This window comes from Taudactylus pleione, unplaced genomic scaffold (genome assembly GCF_031769625.1).
Source record: "Taudactylus pleione unplaced genomic scaffold, aTauple2 ptg000711l, whole genome shotgun sequence".
NCBI lineage: Eukaryota > Metazoa > Chordata > Amphibia > Anura > Myobatrachidae > Taudactylus > Taudactylus pleione.
Window position 1 is genome coordinate 793,459 of NW_028285113.1, and position 19,664 is coordinate 813,122.

The window sequence follows — 19,664 nt, forward strand, 5'->3', positions numbered from 1 at the left end:
TCCTGGAATCTTCCCTCTCCTTCAAACCACATATTCAGAACCTCTCGCAGTCCTGTCATTTCCATCTCAAGAATATTTCCTAGATCAGACCCTTTCTCACCCAGGATGCCACCAAAACCCTCATACATTCACTGGTCATCTCCAGATTGGACTACTGTAACCTCCTCCTATCTGGCCTCCCCAAATCCCATCTCTCTACTGTCCAGTCTGTGCTCAATGCTGCTGCTCGGCTCATCTTCATCTCCAAATGCTCTACATCTGCCTCCCCTCTCTTACAAGCCCTACACTGGCTCCCCTTCCCTCTTAGAACCCAATTCAAGGTTCTCACACTCACTTACAAAGCCCTCACCCATTCCTCTCCCATTTACATCTCTGATCTCATCACCCTTCACTCTTCTGCATTCACTTAATACACGCCACCTTTCATGCCAATTGATTACTTCCTCCCACTCCCGCCTCCAAGATTTTGCCCGTGCTTCTCCCCACCTTTGGAACTCCCTCCCTCTCCCAATCAGACTCTGCACCTCTCTACAATCTTCAAATGAGCTCTCAAGACCCACTACTTCATTAAAGCCTTCCAGCTCTCATCCTACCTTGCTGCTACATCTTCCTTCCTCCCCGCCTACCCCATCTGTATCACTCCTGTTTGTCTGCCACCCCCTTAAAGAATATAAGCTCTTTCAAGCAGGGCCCTCTATCCTCTTGTGCTTCTCCCTACTGTAATTTAATTTATCTCTTACTCCCCACTAGGGCAACTAACACTCGGCTGCTTATGTGGGCGTAAAGGTCGCTAATATAGCAATGTTAATTATACATGTCCATGTCCTGCTTTGTATTGTATTGTAAGTCAATGGTTACTTATTTGTTTATGTACTTTGTAAGGCGCTGCGGAACACTTGTGGCGCCATATAAATAAATGATAATAATAATATCTAGAGATCAGCGGTTCCAGGTGCCAGTGCAGGAACCGGATTGTCGAAGCGACTAAACCTCTTCCGACACAGTAGGAGTCAGTAAGGGGAATCTCTATACCCCACAGATGGCAAAAGTAAGCCCACTCGGGCTGCTCAGGATGACCCTCACCTTCTACCGGATGGTGGAGTAAGCCCATCTGGTCACAGTGTCCTTATCTACCTGCGCAATACTCGTCGTGATTGTAAATCACACTTTTTTCACCCCTCCAGCACAGTCTTAAGCACAGATATCACAGCAGTGAATGCTTAGCTGTCACCAGGATGCCCTTACATTCATGCTGCGTACATGTGGCATCCTTTCTTATTTATGGAGTCACTTTACAAAGACATTTTCCTAGGAATTCATTAATTGCTGGGCTCTCTCACATGCAGACTCAGTTATGCAGGGATCTCTCCCATTGGATTTGCCCTCCAGCTATGATGCCGCTTTGCCAATGACATTTGAAATGACTCTGCACAAAGTGGGTGAATGTCTGCATGCCTATGCAGATTTGTAGAATTCTGCCATTTCCGCCCACCTGCACCTGCGGGGCGAGGGAAGGGGGAGGGTCTATGCAAATGTGGACCTGCAAGAAAGATACATATAGGCCTGCAAGGAGGTGTATCGTATGAACCTGCTATCAGGCAGGAGCAAATACGACTAATGTTGATGACATCTCTGCATATAGGTGGAAAGTTTATCAGAGCCATTGATGCCCATTTTGCCAACAGTTCTGCATTAGCCTCTAATGCTTTGCATCCTCAAACTCCTTAAAACATTTAGCATGCTGCATGATGAAGGGAGGCTCCCTGCAGACATTCATTCCTAGGCTGGGTGTGGACAGCTCCACTTAGATAACTCCATCATCACCATATGAATGTGAAGGGTCTTGCTTTAAGATATAACAATGGTCACAGACCATCCACCAACATGAATCTTAGGCATTGACACGCAATAGCCCATGGAGCCGTGTCCCTAGATACAGCCCGCCCCCCAGCCAGCTGGATTCACGGCTGCCCGGAAGATGATGGCTGTTCAGTGTGTATGAACAACCATCGTCTACAGATATATCTGCAGTTCGCTCGATCTGCAGATATATCTGTTCAGTGTGTACCCAGCATAAGAATATGCATTTAGATATGTCATATATGTAAGCTCCATCTGTGTTCTATAACCATCAGCCACTGACAAAGCAGGAAGTGGGTAACTTGTTGAAACGCGTGGGAGAAAAAACATCTAAATTGCTTCTTAATGGGTTTCAATTGAGATTATAAACACATCTTAAAAATGAGAGTTATGGTAAGAACTTACCTTTATTAACTCTCTTTCTTCGAAGTCCATAGGGTCCACAGGGAGACCTTGGGGTGCAGGTTGGATCTGGATCCTGGGCACCATGCAGTTAAAGCTTTACCTCCCAGGACGCACTGGACCATCCTCCCTATAGCCAGAGGCACCTCAGCTGGTAAGTAGCCAAAGGCCGGAGGAGGAAAGAGAGAGAAGGAAGACTGGAACACTCAAGAAACACACTCACAGAGAAGGAGATGGGAAACCGGTGACCAGCAACATAGCTCATAGGAAGCCAGGTGCGTCAGGGCGGGTACCCTGTGGACCCTATGGACTTCAAAGAAAGAGTTAACAAAGGTAAGATCTTACCATAACTCTCATTTTCTTCTTCAGGGTCCATATGCTCCACAGGGAGACTTTTGGGATGTCCCAAGGCAGTCCTTTTAAGGGCTCCTGCGCTGAGAGAAGAATCTGGCACCCAAAGGAAGCATCGTGAGAGGCGAAGATATCAAATGCATAGAACCTTAGAAAGGTCTGAATGGAAGACCACGTGGCCGCCTTACAAAGCTGAACAGCCGAGGTGCCACAGCGAGCTGCCCACGAGTGGCCCACAGAACGAGAAGAATAAGCAGTAACAGAAGCCGGAACAGGCAAGCCTGCCTGTGTGTAAGCCTCTGGGATAGTCATATGAAGCCATCTGGCCAATGTTTGTTTATTGGCTGGCCATTCTTTCTTGTGAAACCCATAGAGCACAAATAAGGCATCTGATTTCTTAAGGGAAATGGTTCGGTCCACATAAATTCGGAGAGCACGGAACACATCCAATGAGGCCTCACCCTCCGAGAGGTCAGGTGACTGAAAAGCCAGTACAATAATTTCTTGGTTAATATGGAAATTAGAAACCACTTTAGGAAAAAACTCAGGGTGAGTGCAAAGCACAGCCCTGTCCAGGTGAAATATCAGAAAAGGAGGACGACAGGACAGTGCCCCCAATTCTAACACCCTCTTGGCAGAAGCAATAGCCAGGAGAAAGAGAGTCTTAGCTGTTAACCACTTGAGTTCCACCGAATCTAGTGGTTCATATGGAGGAACCCTGAGGGGCCCGAAGAACAAATCCCAAGGAGCCACTGGGGGGACAAAGGAAGGTTGAATCCGGGGGACACCTTGTAGAAAGGTGTGGACATACGGGAGCGCAGCTATCCTTTGTTGGAACCACACTGAGAGTGCAGAGACATGTACTTTCAACAAGGCCAGGCGAAGACCGAAGTCCAATCGCGCTTGAAGGAATGCCAGAATCCTGGAAATACTAAACACCTGAGGGTCGTAATCCCATGAGTGACACCATTGGAAATATGTATGCCACACCCTGTGGTATATATCCTGGCCGAAGCAGGTTTATGCGTTGGGAGAAATGTGCTGATAACTGAGCTAGAGAATCCTTTGGACCTTAGAATGGATATCTCAAGAGCCACGCCGTCAAAGACAGACGATCCAGGTCCGGATAAAAGCAAGGACCGTGAAACAATAGGTCCGGACGTTGAGGAAAAAGGAGCGGAGTGTCGATGGAAAGACTCCGAATATCTGAGTACCAATGACGTCTGGGCCAAGCTGCAGCCACCAGCGGGACTGTGTCTCTGTCTTGCTTGAACTTCAAAGAACCCGAGGAAGCAGGGATACTGGAGGAAATAGGTACGCAAACTGGAAGGCCCAATTTACTGACAGAGCATCCACCAAGCTTGCTTCGGCTTCCCTTGTTCTGGACCCGTACACTGGTAACTTGTGATTGTGTCAGGAGGCCATGAGGTCTACCTTTGGGAGGCCCCATTTGTCCACTAGGAGTTGAAACACCTCTTGGTGAAGAGGCCATTCCCCTGGATGCATGTCGTGATGGCCGAGGAAGTCCGCTTCCCAATTGAGAACTCCTGGAATGAACACTGCCGAAATTGCCGGGAGGTGGCACTCCGCCCACGTCAGAATGTGGGACACTTCTGTCACTGCTTCCCGACTTCGAGTGCCTCCATGATGAATAATGTAAGCCACTGTGGTGGCGTTGTCGGACTGAACTTGCACGGGTTTCCCCTGAAGTCTGTGTTTTGCCATCCTGAGGGCCCTGTACAAGGCCCGAAGTTCCAATATGTTGATGGGCAGGGCTGCTTTGACTGCTGTCCAACGGCCCTGAAACAAGTACGAACCGGTTACTGCGCCCCAGCCCCGGAGACAGGCGTCTGTTGTGAGGAGTATCCGAAGGAATCTGCGCACTCGCAGTTGCAGCGAGGAGATCTTTTCTGGAGTTAGGAAGATTCTCTGGTAGTGAAAATCCAGAAAGGCACCCAAATGAACCATCCTTGGTGAGGGAATTATGGAGGACTTTTTCCAATTGATCAGCCACCCGTGCGCTTGTAGACAAGCGATCGTCAGGTGTAGGTGGTGTTGAAGCACATCTGGAGAACCCGCCAGCAAGAGGAGGTCGTCCAGGTATGGCAAGATTTGTATACCCTGACTCCGCAGATGGGCTGCCATGACGGCCATAACTTTTGTAAAGACCCTTGGAGCCGTGAATAGGCCAAAGTGCAGTGCCGAAACTGGAAGTGTTGTTGCAGAATAGCAAACTGTAGATAACGCTGGTGAGAAGTAATTATGGGGATATGCAGGTTAGCATCCTGAATTTCCAGGGATACCATGTAATCCCCATGTCCATAGCCAGTATGATGGAACGTCAAGTTTCCATCCTGGACTTAGGCACCCTGAGGAACTTGTTCAGAGATTTGAGGTTGAGGATAGGCCGATGATACCCATTCGGCTTCTAAACAAGAAACTGTAGAATAATAACCAGGCCCTCATTGAGATAGTGGAGCTGGTACAATTACCGCTGCTTTCTGCAATGACTCTATGGCTTCCTGGGTCTGCCAGGCCTTGTTCTTGTCGGAAGGAGGGCTCATACAGAAAAACTGGTGGGGAAGTCTTCAACGGAATGAGAGGGCGTACCCCTGAGACCACTTCCTTTACCCAAGCATCCTTGGTGGTGAGACACCAGTACTGGGCAAACTTAAGAAGTCGGCCTCCCACTCGCGGATCCCCCAGAGGGAGGCCCGTCCCATCAGGCTGAGGGTTTATCCTCTGCTTTGGAAGCTCGGTGTCTGGAACTCCAGGCCTGTTTCTTAGGCTTGGTGGTCGATTTAGTCGCTGATTATCTAGGAAAAGACTGTCCTTTGGGCTTTACCTGAGAACGAAAAGGACCGAAAGGAAGAGGTTCTAGCCTTGGAAGATGCAGATGCTGATGGCAAAAATGCTGACTTATATTTTGCCAGTGTGTCTACAATTTTGTCCAGGTCTGGGCCAAAAAATATCTCCCCATTGTAGGGCAAGGCCTCCAGGCCCTTTTTAGAGTCAGCATCCGCCCTCCAGGAGCGCAGCCACAGGGAGCGGCAAGCAGACACTGCTGTAGCCAAGATTCTGGAGGTCAGTAGACTGGCATCCAAAGTAGCCTCACCAATATAAGCAGCCGCATCTCTAATGTGGCCCACCAAAGACCACTGAGTCTCAGGAGCCTCCTCAGGGAAAGTGTCCTCCAGAACATTTGCCCAACTAGCCATGGACGGACAGGCATCGGCTCCTGAGAGAGTAAATCGATTTCAAGCACGTTTCCGCCTGCCTATCCGTAGAATCCTTCAAGAAAGAAATGGAAGGCATATGTAGCGTGGCACTTTTTATCAAGCAAGTAACATGAGAATCCACCGCAGGAGATGATTCCCACTTCCTACAGTGCACCTCAGGGAATGGATAATAGGAGGCCAAAAGCTTTTGCGGCCGATACCTCTTACCAGGTGCCTGCCAAGCCTCCGCCATTTGGTCTACCAACTGGTCAGAGATAGGAAAAACTGCGGAAGTTACCTTTACCTGTTTAAACTGAGGGTATTAGGATTTAGGGGCAGGTTCGTCATCCTCTATATCTAGTATGGATCGGACTGCCCGCACCAAAGCAGGAACATTAATACTTGTCTTAGGCTCCACCTCCTGTGGAGGGGAATAGAGAATCGGATGCATCATCCACTTCCCCATCATTCAACGACACCTCTGTGTCTGATAGTTGTGTAGACTGGGATGACAGCACAGGGCGTTTAGATGGTCTTCTTAGGTCTTTCATACTGCAACATTGTTTGAAAGGCCATAGAGGAAGCTGCCAAACTCTGAAATGAATTAGATAAAACATATACCTAGGGCAGCTCTACAGCTTGTGGTAGTCCCTGGAAGGGAATAACAGACTGTTGAGATACCGAAGGGGATTGCATATACTGCGGGAATCCCTGGTAGGGAGTGACAGACTGTGGTACAGGAGTAGACTGCAAATAATGCAGGATACCCTGAGAGGGAAGGATGGCTTGCTTATAACCCCATATGGGGCAAAACGTCCGGAACCACCAGGCGACCCGCAATGGAGGCCAGGACAAAAGAAAAAAACACCCAAGGGGGATCCTGTCCTGTTGTTTGGGGGGGTTTGAGGGGCCAGGCAACTGACAGCACCTCACACATAACCCATCCTGAGTTAAATCCTCCTTACTCACCCCTACAGCACATAGCCTGCAGGACAGCAGAGTGGGTGCAGCATTGTGCTCGACACCCTGGTCAGACATGTCTGACAATATAAATAGTGGAGAATCAGGTAGCACTACCCTGGTCATGACTAACGCTAAGAATAGCTGTCAGACCCCACTTACAACGTATGCAACTCACTGGTCCACCAATATGGCACCATGCAGCACCAACTGTATGTGACAGACTTCACAAATACTGTAATCTATATATGTGAGGTCCAAGAATTACCCTAACTACACCTGCTAGGGCTGGTAGTAAAGGAAAGGGATAGATATAAACTGACAGTTGAGAGAAAAGCGCTGGCATAAGTCACATACAATGCAGATTTATATCATACACTGCAAATTGGCACTACAATCAACTGCCCAGATAGAGTGTCTGGGAAGGCTATAGCGCTGAATAAAGTAACCCAAAGGAGCGGTATTCAGGGAGACTGGACCGCACTATGTCCTGGGAGATCTGCGATGCACCATCCAAGAGAAAATGGGCGCCGGAGACCTCAGAGGGGGAGTGGCTGCAGGAGGAAACAGCTCAGCAAAGCCAGACCTCAGAGGAAAGGTGCACTGAGCTGAGGGGAGGAGCCGGTAAACAGGGAAGGCTGTCTCCCCTGGCTGATGATTAACCCCCGGGACGCTGGTTCCCTCACCAAAAAAATGTCCCTGGTATTCTAGTGGAGCGCAGGGTATTGGGTGCCTGCTTCCACAGTCAGCACCTCCGGTCTGTCCCGAGACCGGAGGTATGCAAATACGTCCGACCGCAGTCCGGGTTGTCCCATGGGGCCTGGCTAGCACAGACTCCGGGGTCCCGCCGAGATCCCCAGATCAGTACTGGCATTGTGGCGCTGGCGGGGTGACGGAGCGAAAGTGTAGACGTCCTATGGACAATCTGATGCTGCGCGCGCTGAAGATGGAGGAAAAAACGACCAAAATCATAATAAAATTAGCTTTGGAACTGCTAAACAGCCCCCCTGCATCAACAGTGACCCGACTCTGGCCGGGCACCAACGTAAACTGAGGTGCCTCTGGCTCGAGGGAGGGGTGTAGGGAGGATGGCCCAGTGCATCCTGGGAGCTAAAGCTTTAACTGCGTGCTGCCCAGGATCCAGATCCAACCTACAACCCAAGGTCTCCCTGTGGAGCCAATGGACCCTGAAGAAAGCATAATTTGACCTAAATGGGTACATAGCCTTCAATGGAAACTGGATGGACTTCTCCATTATATAAGCAGCGCATTTATCATTTTTATCATCAGGTCGTGACAGTATCAGGGTCAAAATGAAGATCCTAGGGAAATCCACAGCGCATCTCCAATCCGTGGTTCCCCCTGAATCCCAGATGCCACTGCATTCAGATGTGATGATGAACCACCAAGTGGACGTGTTGCACCTACAACAGTACAACAATAATGTACAGCAGTAACAGGGGAAGCACCAGGAAAGAGTCCGGAGGGTCCCACAGAACTTTGCGGGGGGGTTTCTATACTCTCCCGGATGAAATGGTCTGATATCCTAGGGCATGACTCTGCATTATGTGATAAGATTTAGCGGGCACAGCTCTGCACACAACATAGGGTTTGCCTGATCCTGATCTGTATATTGTTAATGCAACTGATCTCCTAGCTTAATGTCGCAAAGGTGCCTCCACTTCCATCACACTGGTAAGGAGCATACAGTCAGGTGCATAAATATTGGGACATTGACAGAATTTTCATATTTTGGCCTCTATTCACCACCACAATGGCTTTGAAAAGAAACAAACAAGATGTGCTTTAACTGCAGACTTTCAGATTTAATTTGAGGGTAATTACATCCAAATCAGGTGAACGGTGTAGGAATTACAACGATTTCTATATGTGCCTCCCACTTTTTAAGGGGCCAAAAGTAATGGGACAAACTAAACAATCCTAAATCTAACTTTCACTTTTTAATACTTTGTTGCAAATCCTTTGCAGGCAATTAGAGCCTGAAGTCTGGAACGCATAGACATCACCAGACGCTGGGTTTCATCCCTGGTGATGCTCTGCCAGGCCTCTACTGCAAATGTCTTCAGTTCCTGCTTGTTCTTGGGGCATTTTCCCTTCAGTTTTGTCTTCATCAAGTGAAATGCATGCTCAATCGGATTCAGGTCAGGGGATTCACTTGGCCATTGCATAACAATCCACTTTTTAGCCCTAAAAACTCTTTGGTTGCTTTTGCAGTATGCTTCGGGTCATTGTCCATCTGCACTGTGAAGCGCCGTCCAATGAGTTCTGAAGCATTTGACTGAATATGAGCATATAATATTGCCCGAAACACTTCAGAATTCATTCTGCTGCTTTTGTCATCAATAAATACAAGGGAACTAGTTTCATTGGCAGCCATACATGCCCACGCCATGACACTGCCACCACCATGCTTCACTGATGAGGTAGTATGTTTTGGATCATGAGCAGTTCCTTTCCTTCTCCATACTCTTCTCTTCCCATCACTCTGGTACAAGTTGATCTTTGTTTCATCTGTCCATAGGATGTTGTTCCAGAACTGTAATGGCTTTTTTTGATGTTGTTTGGCAAACTCTAATCCGGTCTTCCTGACCAATGGTTTACATCTTGTGGTGAACCCTCTATATTCACTCTTGTGAAGTCTTCTCTTGATTGTTGACTTTGACACATATACACCTACCTCCTGATTTGGCCAACATGTGTGAAGGGGTTTTTCTTTACCAGGGAAATAATTCTTCTGTCATCCACCACAGTTTTTTTTCGTCATCTTTCGGATCTTTTGGTGTTGCTTGAGCCTTCCGGTGCGCTCTTTCTTTTTAAGAATGTTCCAAACAGTTGATTTGGCCACACGTAATGTTTTTGCTATCTCTCTGATGGGTTTGTTTTGATTTTTCAGCCTAATGATGGCTTGCTTCACTGATAGTGACAGCTCTTTGGATCTCATATTGAGAGTCGACAGCAACTGATTCCAAATGCAAATGTCACACCTAGAATCAACTCCAGACCTTTTACCTGCTTTATTGATAATGAAATAAAGAGGGAATAGCCCACACCTGTCCATGAGATAGCTTTTGAGTTGATAGTCCCATTACTTTTGGCCCCTTAAAAAGTGGGTTGCACATATTGAAACTGTTGTAATTCCTACACCTTTCCCCCGATTTGGATGTAATTACCCTCAAATTAAATCTGAAAGTCTGCAGTTAAAGCACATCTTGTTTGTTTCATTTCAAAGCCATTGTGGTGGTGATTAGAGGCCAAAATATGAAAATTCTGTCAATGTCCCAATATTTATGCACCTGACTGTATATATATAAAAAAAAGTAGCAAAATAAATACACTGGGGAAGCATGGGTGGTGGAGGGGAACCTCTTCCTGCCACCCTCCCCCCTGGCATGCTCTCCTCTTCCCTGAAATTGTACCCCCCAACATTCTCCTCTCTCCCTTGGTACCCCCGTTTTAATAAAAACAAGATAACCACAAAATGATAGGGAGTGTCAGTCTTTATGGCATTAACACTAAAACCAACCGCTTTTTTTACAGGTGCAAAGAAACAGGAATAGTAAACATTGAAAACAAAGGGGGCGTGGCCCTGGCGGCAATGTAGTCGGACGTGCTGACTACAGGCTCTCCAGCGCAACATCCTAAAACCTCTATCCTGAGACCTTAGGACTGGCTCCGGAGGTGCACTTACCTTCTTCCGTTGCTCATGGATCTGGTGGTCAGCGTTGCGGGTGCCAGCATCTGGCGTGTGGTGCCCTGGGTCCTGTCAGCTGTGCCTCTGCCGGGAGTGTGGCTGCGTGTGGTGCTGTCGGGGACAGGCTGTAGGCATTAACACAGGGCGATGAACGGCGCTATCAGCCGTCCCATCCATCCTCCCTGAAGTTCGCCTTGCCGCAAATCTGCTCCTCTATCTACTGTGCGGCCTTCTTCTAGTGCCTGGCTGCAGGGTGCCGTTTTCGCAGGTGCGGCAGCCATCACTGGGTGAAATTTCATCTGAGTTCCCTTCTTCCTGAAGGCCCCCTGCTGGTGGAGTGTAATATTGCACGCAGTGCTGATTTGTGTCTGCTACAATGGGTAAATCCGGACATGCTGCTGCAGGAGCAGCCAGGCTGGAACATTTTTCAAGATCCTCTACTCCTCAGCCACCCCCAAGAGAGGACTCCCGGGGTTCCCCATCACCAGTTCAGGCTACTCAGCAGCCTTGCCTGGATCCTCAGTCTCACACCTCTTCCTCCTCATCTCCATCGGAGGTCACCCTACAACAGCTTCTGGAGGCTGTTAACTCCAGTGAACAGAGGCTATCTGACAAAACAGGGAAAGTGCAGGCAGACATCCTTTTTATGTCAAGATCTGCAGCGGGTGCGCGAGAGAGTTGGGGAAACTGAAACTCGCATTTCTACACTGGAAGATTCCCGTGTTCCTTTGAAAACACAAGTATCCGCATTGATCTCCCAACTATCTACAATGCAGAACAGAATTGCCGACATAGAGGGTCGTTTGAGACAAAACAACGCTCGTTTTGTTGGATTGCCGGAAAAGGAGGGTCATCTCCCGAGGCCTTTTTGGAAAAATGGCTTGTGGATAAATATGGGCGCGACTCATTCTCAGCTCAATTTGCGGTGGAAAGGGCACACAGACAGAGCGCTCGCTCTGAATCAGGGCAGTCCTTCCAGATTTTAGAGCAGCCTCCTGGCCGCTCGCATAGCTGTGGGTGACCACCCACAGCTATAGCGAGCGGGCAAAAAGATGGTCGCGATGGTCAAGACCATCGCGCCAATCGGGCTTGCGACGAGACCCTTGTGGTAGGGTCTCGTCTGCCGCAAGCCCTGGAGTGCTTTTGCAAAATCACTCCCACTGACATCATTACTGATGTCAGTGGGGCCGGCCCCTTACGGTAGGCGTTCCCATGGGAATGCCTCCATCTGGCCAGCCACGCCCCCGGCACGCCCACCAAAGGGGGCATGCTGTCACTCATCATCGACAGCACGCCCCCTTTGTAGCGAGACCCATAGCGACGGCTTGCCCATCGCTATCCGGCATGCGCACTGGCCCAACATCGACCCACTTGCGAGCGCTCAGCGCTCGCGAGTGGGTCTGAATCAGGCCCAGAGTTCCTGCTAGACCGTTGTCTCTGGTATGGCTAAATTTATCCCCATCAAAAGACGCCTTCGTGATTTGAACATACAGTATGCCTTGTTGTTCCCATCCAAATTGAGAGTTATAGCAGATGGAGAATCCACATTTTTTGTCTCCCCTCATGAGGCTGCGGCATGGTTGGATCATAGGGTACCTGGCACCAGACAATTGGCTCCTGACTGATGTTTATTCGTGTTTGCCCGTAACCGGGTCATTTCTTTCTTCTATGCATTAATACTCAGTTATTTGTATTGTAAGTGCATAATTATAAGAAATTTGTACCTAGTCGTGTAATAACTTATACTCATGTATGAGTTTTCCGTACCTAGAGCATATTTCTACAGATTTCTGCAATTTAGGCACGCCCTCAGTGTTCAGTTCAGTGCTGGCCCCCCCGACATTCAGTCCTTCAGTACTTATCTTATTGGGTCCCCGCAGGTCTTTGTCTTTTATTTACTCATACCTTTCGTCCTTTCACCACGAATCCAGGTTACCTAAAGAAAAATCGGAGGTGGATGTGGGTTCAATGGCTGAGTGACTGGGATATGGCCTTGAGCATTCCCCACATCCCCACTGCCTCTGTAAGATATCAACAGATTCAGCTATATATTTGACATAGTTTATTTAGCCCCAATTAGGTTGGCGAAATTTGGTGGCCTTGCTTCTAATGTTTGCCCAAAGTGTCTGATGGCTGTTGGTACTTTCTGACACTTACTCTGGGATTGCCCCACAGTTCAGACATTTTGGGGTAAGGTGCAGGGAAATTGTACTAATGATCCCATTTGAATGTATATAGCTGTTTTTTCTTTTATATAACAGTGTCATAATGGGAGTAAGGTGAAATGAGGGAGATTGGTAGACTCTTCAGGGAGACAGGGAGATTGCTGCTATTTCAGGGAGTCTCCCTGACAATGAGGGAGAGTTGGCAAGTATGGTCTTAGAGGATACCATTCTTGATAAGTATGCTAGGCAGTTTATCATTAATATGTGTACTCTGGATAAGGTTAGCATTGCTCGCACCTGGTTGGCCTCTCAGCGTCTGGACTTCTGTGCATGGCTTGCATTGGTCCGTACCACTGTTCGGCAGAAGGAATACCTTTATCTAACTTGAAAGGCAGAGTTCAATTTTGACCGCATTTGGAGTAGATGGAGTGTGTCCAGATACACTCTCCCCGATACGTAATGCTTAACTGTTGTTTATTGCTGTATGGTGTATGGTATATGTGCAGGTACGGGAGAAGCTTCTCTTCTCTTTCATTTTAATTTTCTTATTTCTCTTTTTGTTATATACATTGTATGGTTATTTAATAATATAAGGTGGATTTGTTCACCATGTGGTATGTATAATATTATTGTGGAATAGATGTCCTAATTGGGATATATTGCTAGCATGTTTCTGTGATTGGGACTGAGCTGTACCAAAATAATTATGTTATATGTGTAATATCTCTATACAGATGGGAAGCTATTTAGTAGTATAATGTTAACTTCGGGGTATATATGTATTGCCTAAACGTGTTCCACATTATGTTTCGTCTATATAGTTGTCATGACGATTCATCTGCATTGTATTATGCTTCTGTTATTGTTTTTTTATTGGATGTTGGTATTATATAAATTTAAAAAAAAATGACTCAATTAATAAAAAAAAAAACATTGAAAACAAAACTAACGCTGGGTCACACTTGTCGATATATATAGTTTGTTCAATTGGAAAACGATATATCACGAGTGCATCGGCAGGTGTGTACACCCAATGGGCCAAATGTAATAGGGTGAGAGTTTAGAAAATGTGAGTCAGTAAACTGTCACACTTTTAAACTCGGCCAATGTAATAGAGTCCGGATATTTTCCCATTTTTTTAAACACCTTATTGAAACATTAACAGGTACACTTTTTCTCTAAGTGGACTTAGGAGTCTAGTTACTAAGCAGTGTTAGGAGACAGAGTGAAAAGTGATAAGGTGCCAGCCAATCAGCTCCCAACTGCCATCTCACAGGCTGTGTTTGAAAAATGACAGTTGGGAGCTGATTGGCTGGAACCTTATCACTTTTCACTCTGTCTCCTAACACTGCTTAGTAACTAAACCCCTTAGAGTGAGATTTAGCACCTAACTGATCATCTTGGTGAAACCATGCTGCACTGCAGGTGGGGCAGATTTAGAATGTGCAGAGATTTCGTTTTGGTAGGGAGGTGTCCAAACTGACATGTAAAGTGCAGTGTGATAATAAAGCTGTGCAGTATTTGTGGGCTACATACAAAAGCAGCCAGTATTTACACTACATGCAAAAAAATGTATTTACACCCCTTGCATTGCAACATGGTTTGGCCAGATACACAGTTAAGTGCTAATTCTCATTCTATTCCCAAAGCTGAATCAGGCCCTTAGTGTTTTCCAAATAAGTTGAGGTGGGTGAGATCTCTGCAATATCTGTGGACATCATGGCGCCCCCACCACCTTAGGATATGCTTATTCCCACGCTACTACACCATACTCTAGTGTCACCACCAGCATTGCACCGCTCACTCTTCATTAAATGTCAATTAGAATGTGGGGAAGCAGTAGCTTGGAATGCTGTGATTAGGTGTACAGTACTATTTATTTCTTGTTTAAATTGCTCACCATCATAGCTTCTATCTTTCCTACACATTGGGGTACTCTCATTGCACTACATACAGTGCCTTTCAAAAGTATTCACTCCCCTTTGCATTTTTCATGTTTTATAGCATCACAACCTGGAATTAAAATGGATTGCTTGAAGGTGTGCATCATTTCATTCACAGAACATGCCTACAACTGTGAAGTAGTTTTTTTATATTGTGAATCAAACAACACTTAGGACAACATAACAGAAAACTTCAGCGTGCATAACTCTTCACCCCCCTAAAGTCAGTACTTTGTCGATCGCCCTTTTGCGGCAATTACAGCTGCAAATCGCTTTGGATAAGTCTCACATCTTGCCCCTGGGATCTTTGCCCATTCCTCAAGGCAAAACTGCTCCAGCTCCTTCATGTTGGATGGTTTCCGCTTGTGAACAGCAATCTTCAAGTCTGACCACAAATTCTCAATTCGATTGAGATCTGGGCTTTGACTAGGCCATTCCAACACATTTAACTGTTTCCCCCTAAACCACTAGAGTGTTGCTTTAGCAGTATGCTTCGGGTCAATGTCCTGCTGGAAGGTGAACCTCCATCCCAGTCTCAGATCACAGGCAGCCTCAAACAGGTTTTGCTCAAGAATATCCCTAGACTCGAAACAGTTTCCCAGTCCCTGCTGCTGAAAAACATCCCCACAGCATGATGCTGCCACCTCCATATTTCACTGTAGGGATGGTGTTCTTGAGGTGATGGGATGTGTTGGATTTGCGCCGGTCATAGCGTTTTCCTTGGTGGACGAAAAGTTAAATTTTAGTCTCATCTGACCAGAGCACCTTCCTCCATACATTTGGGGAGTCACCCACATGCCTTTTGGCAAACTTAAATCATGTCTTTTTATCACTAAGTAATGGCTTTTTTCTGGTCACTCTTCCATAAAGCCCAGCTCTATGGAGTATACTGCTTATTGTGGTCACATGCACAGATACACCAGTCTCTGCTGTGGAACTCTGCAGCTCCTTCAGGTTTACCTTTGGTCTCTGTGCTGCCTCTCTGATTAATGCCCTCCTTGCCCGGTCTGTGAATTTTGGTGGGCGGCCCTCTCTTTGTAGGTTTGTTGTGGTACCATGTTCTTTCCATCTGTTGATGATGGATTTGATGGTGCTCCGGGGGATCATCAAAGATTTGGATATTTTTTTAGAACCCATCCCTGAATTGTACTCCTCAACAACTTTGTCCCTGACTTGTTTGGAGAGCTCCTTGGTCTTCATGGTGTGATGCCTCTTGCTTAGTGGTGTTGTAGCCTCTGGGGCCTTTCAGAAAAGGTGTGTTTATACTGACAGATCATGTGACACTTAGATTTCACACAGGTGGACTTCATTTCACTAATTATGTGACTTCTGAAGGTAATTGGTTGCACCAGAATTTTTGAGGGGCTTCATAGCAAAGGGGGTGATTACATATGCACATGCCAATTTTCAGAATTTTATTTATAAAGATTCTTTTTTGTATATATTTTTGCATTTCACTTCACCAAATTAGACTATTATGTGCAGATCCATCACATAAAATTCAGATTAAAAAAAAAATATATATATTACAGGTTGTAATGTAATTAATTTTTTCACGTCCCGGGGCATACTATGGGGCACGCTCACTCTCTGTATTAAATGCCTAGCACACAGGCAGCAGCAGCTACACCGGAGTGTGCCAAAGAGGGATCTGTGATTTCCTATGTTCTATTTCTCTTATACTAATCCTATATCAACCATACGAGTTTCCTTTACACCCATTTACTGTTTGCTAAGTATAATACATATCATTGATTTATGTTGATAACTCACAATTGTGGTTTTTGAGCTATGCTGGCTCTACTGTATAAAGTTCCTATATAACAATACTTACCAGATCACAACAGAGATCATTTTGCAGATCAATCGGTACCAAGGATCTGTCATTTCCAATTGCATTGAATATTGCATGTCCTGTGTGGGCCTTTTCACATGTGCTCACCGGGCAAATTTGTGAAATGATGCATGTTTTAGATTCTTGTTGGGAAATAGCCCATTATGGTTTGATTTAGTGCCTGATCTATTGTATAATACTTTTATATAAGAGAGAGTGATATTCCTGTTTAATAATGTATGACACTCAGCACAGAGGACCTCATTCAGAGTCGGTCGAAGCGGCCGCTCGGTCGTACGGGAAAAGGGGCCGTATATGCAAATGATTCCCTCGCAAGTTGCGTCCCTAAGTTCGGATCGGTAGCTGGCCGACCAAGGGGAGGAAGCGGTCGGAAGACAAAAAAATACGCCCCCTTCTCGTACGCATTACACGTCATCTCCGGGCATATAAGGATTAATCGAGACCATCGGAACTGGTCGTAGAGCTTAAGGTTAACCATACCATCTCTTAAGCTCTACGATCATGTCAGTGTAAAAACCTCCCATTTCACATGTGCCATGACGCTACTTTGTTAATTATGCACTCCCATAAACCGTATGCACTCTCACAAAACGCCGTCCACATAATGAGGCACGCCTGTGTTCGGATCTCCACTCCCCCGTTTTCAAGCACCTTCCCCTGTTACCACCCACAAACGCCTCAATCTGTCACTCAAACTACCGACCTGGCTGTGTTCAAGGAGAGAGAAATTTCTGATCGTAGTGGCTAGTTTGTGCACGCGCATTGCAAACTTTACGCATGCGCAGTATAGCGAACATCGGTGGCGTACGACTGTGCGGCCGCTTCGACCGACTCTGAATGAGGTGCAGATTTCTGTCTGCGACTATGCTGGCCGCTATATAACGGAAGTGTCTGTACTTCTACTATTATGATATACAGTGCATCCGGAAAGTATTCACAGCTTTTTTTGAGATTTTTGCAAAAAAACCCAAAACACTAAATGGTGCGTACACACACAAAAAGTGAAGCAATGTGAATACTTTCCGGATGCACTGTATCGCCAGTGCATCGCCGGGTGTGTACACCCAATGGGCATATGTAATAGGGTGAGAGTGTAGAAAATGTGAGAGTTTGTCAGTAAACGGTCACTTTTTAAACTCGGCCAAGTAATAGAGGGCCTGATTCGGAGCTGAACGCTCTGACCAGAGCGCTCGCTCTGAATCAGGGCCCTCCTACATGAAAATGGAGCGGCCTCCTGGCCGCTCGCATAGCTGTGGGTGACCACCCACAGCATATGCGAGCGGCCAAAAAGATGGTCGCGATGGTCTTTGACCATCGCGTCCATCGGGCTTGCGACGAGACCCTGCGGTAGGGTCTCGCTGCCGCAAGCCCAGGAGTGATTTTGGCTCTATCAGAGCCAAAATCACTCCCACTGACATCACTAGTGATGTCAGTGGGGCCGGCTTCAGACGGTAGGCTTTCCCATCGGAACGCCTACGTCTGGCAGCCACGCCCCCGGCACGCCCACTAAAGGGGGCGTGCTGTCAATCAACATCGACAGCACAACCACTTTGGTGTGAGACCCAGACGGAGAGCCCGTTGCTATCCGGGTCTCGCGCATGCGCACGACGGAGCTCCCTCCGTCGTGCGCATGCGCAGTGGGGCAACATCGACCCGCTTGCGAGCGTCCTTTGCTCGCGAGCGGGTCTGAATGACCCCCAGAGTCCAGATGTTTTCCCATTTGAAGATAAAACTCAACCAATGTAATAGTGTGAGAGTTTACTGCTAATTTTCTAAACTCTCACCCTAGTACATCTGGCCCAATATGTCTGTTCACAACAATGTTCACAGACATATCAGTGCATCTGCATGTGTGTATGGCCAACCCGCCGACCCCCCGTACACTTACTGCAGGGACTGTCGACACTGACATCTCAGGGCCTGATTCAGCAAGGATAGCAACTGAGATTACGCCGATAGTTGCGTTCTGGGCATGCATCGCAGTGCGTGAACTGGCCACTGCGATCGTACACAGACCCATCACAGAGTGATTGACAGGAAGCGCCGTTTATGGGAGGTGGTCGGCAAAACGCAGGCGTGCCAGTGCGTTTGAACGCCGTTGCAGTGGCGTGCATAAATTACCCACTGCGATGCCATATGCAGTCTGAGGACTCATAACGTGCTATGAGGTTAGCAATTTCTAAGTAAGGTCAGAGATTGTGCAAGTGTGCGTGAGGCTGCGCTTGTACTCAATGTTACCGATGGTTTCGCCTTCTTGCTAAACATTACCGATGTGTGTAAGGTAAGGTGGGTGTCCTTATGTTGTGATGCAATGGCATAGCTATCGCAATGGATTAGTATATCATCGCAGTCAGACTGCGTGCATAATCGCAGTTGCGATCCGCCGTGAATCAGGCCCTCGGTCTGTTGACTGATCTGACGTCCTAATGTGGACCCAACTTAATTCTAATAATAATCATGTATAGCATTGCTTTAAGAAAACAGCTTTTAGTATGAACTAAAACCAATACAAAATTTTATAAAATTTGTAAGACAAAATATATACATTTTTTTAAATGGCTTCACAAACAATACAACTGTATATTGTACAAATTTCTAGGTCTATTCAGCCTTAATTCAGCCGAACAGTGACTCCAAATTTTCTTCCTAATAATAATCATGTATAGCATTGCTTTAAGAAAACAGCTTTTAGTATGAACTAAAACCAATACAAGATTTGATAAAATTTGTAAGACAAAATATGTAAAACATTTTTAAATGGCTTCACAAACAATACAACTGTATATTGTACATATTTTCAAGGGCTATTCAGCCTTAATTCAGCCGAATAGTGACTCCAAATTTTCTTCCTGGAAATAATCGGCTTCATGCAAATATCCTTCCAGACAATTAACCTCCTGCAACAAAGTAAAATGTGATGAGCTTAAATTGTAGTGACCTTATTTAAAGTGCTCTGTAAATTAAAATGTTAGTACTTTTCTGGTGAATTCCTTTGCCCTGGCAATGCCCACAGAACAGGAAAAGTAGACTGTGGGTGAGACTGAAGTATAACATGTTTGTGTCTCCAACTATCACAGTCCATGAAGTATATGGAAACATTTTACGTGAATAATAATGAGAGAGACAGACAGACAGACAGAGAGAGACCTGTTGAATGAATGGAAATTTCACAAAGTGTGTTTCTGATATAGGAAAAAC

General features: G+C 46.4%; 1 protein-coding gene across 1 annotated transcript in view; it reads right to left on the bottom strand.

Moving 5' to 3' along the window:
* Positions 1-18,988: 18,988 nt before the first annotated feature.
* The window catches only part of CCDC82 (coiled-coil domain containing 82), a 68,491-nt gene continuing 67,815 nt past the window's right edge, over positions 18,989-19,664 (bottom strand). The window contains exon 8 of the mRNA XM_088456730.1: positions 18,989-19,363. Coding sequence (XP_088312856.1) covers positions 19,286-19,363 — 78 coding nt within the window. The 3' untranslated portion in view covers positions 18,989-19,285. The remainder of the gene's footprint in view (positions 19,364-19,664) is intronic.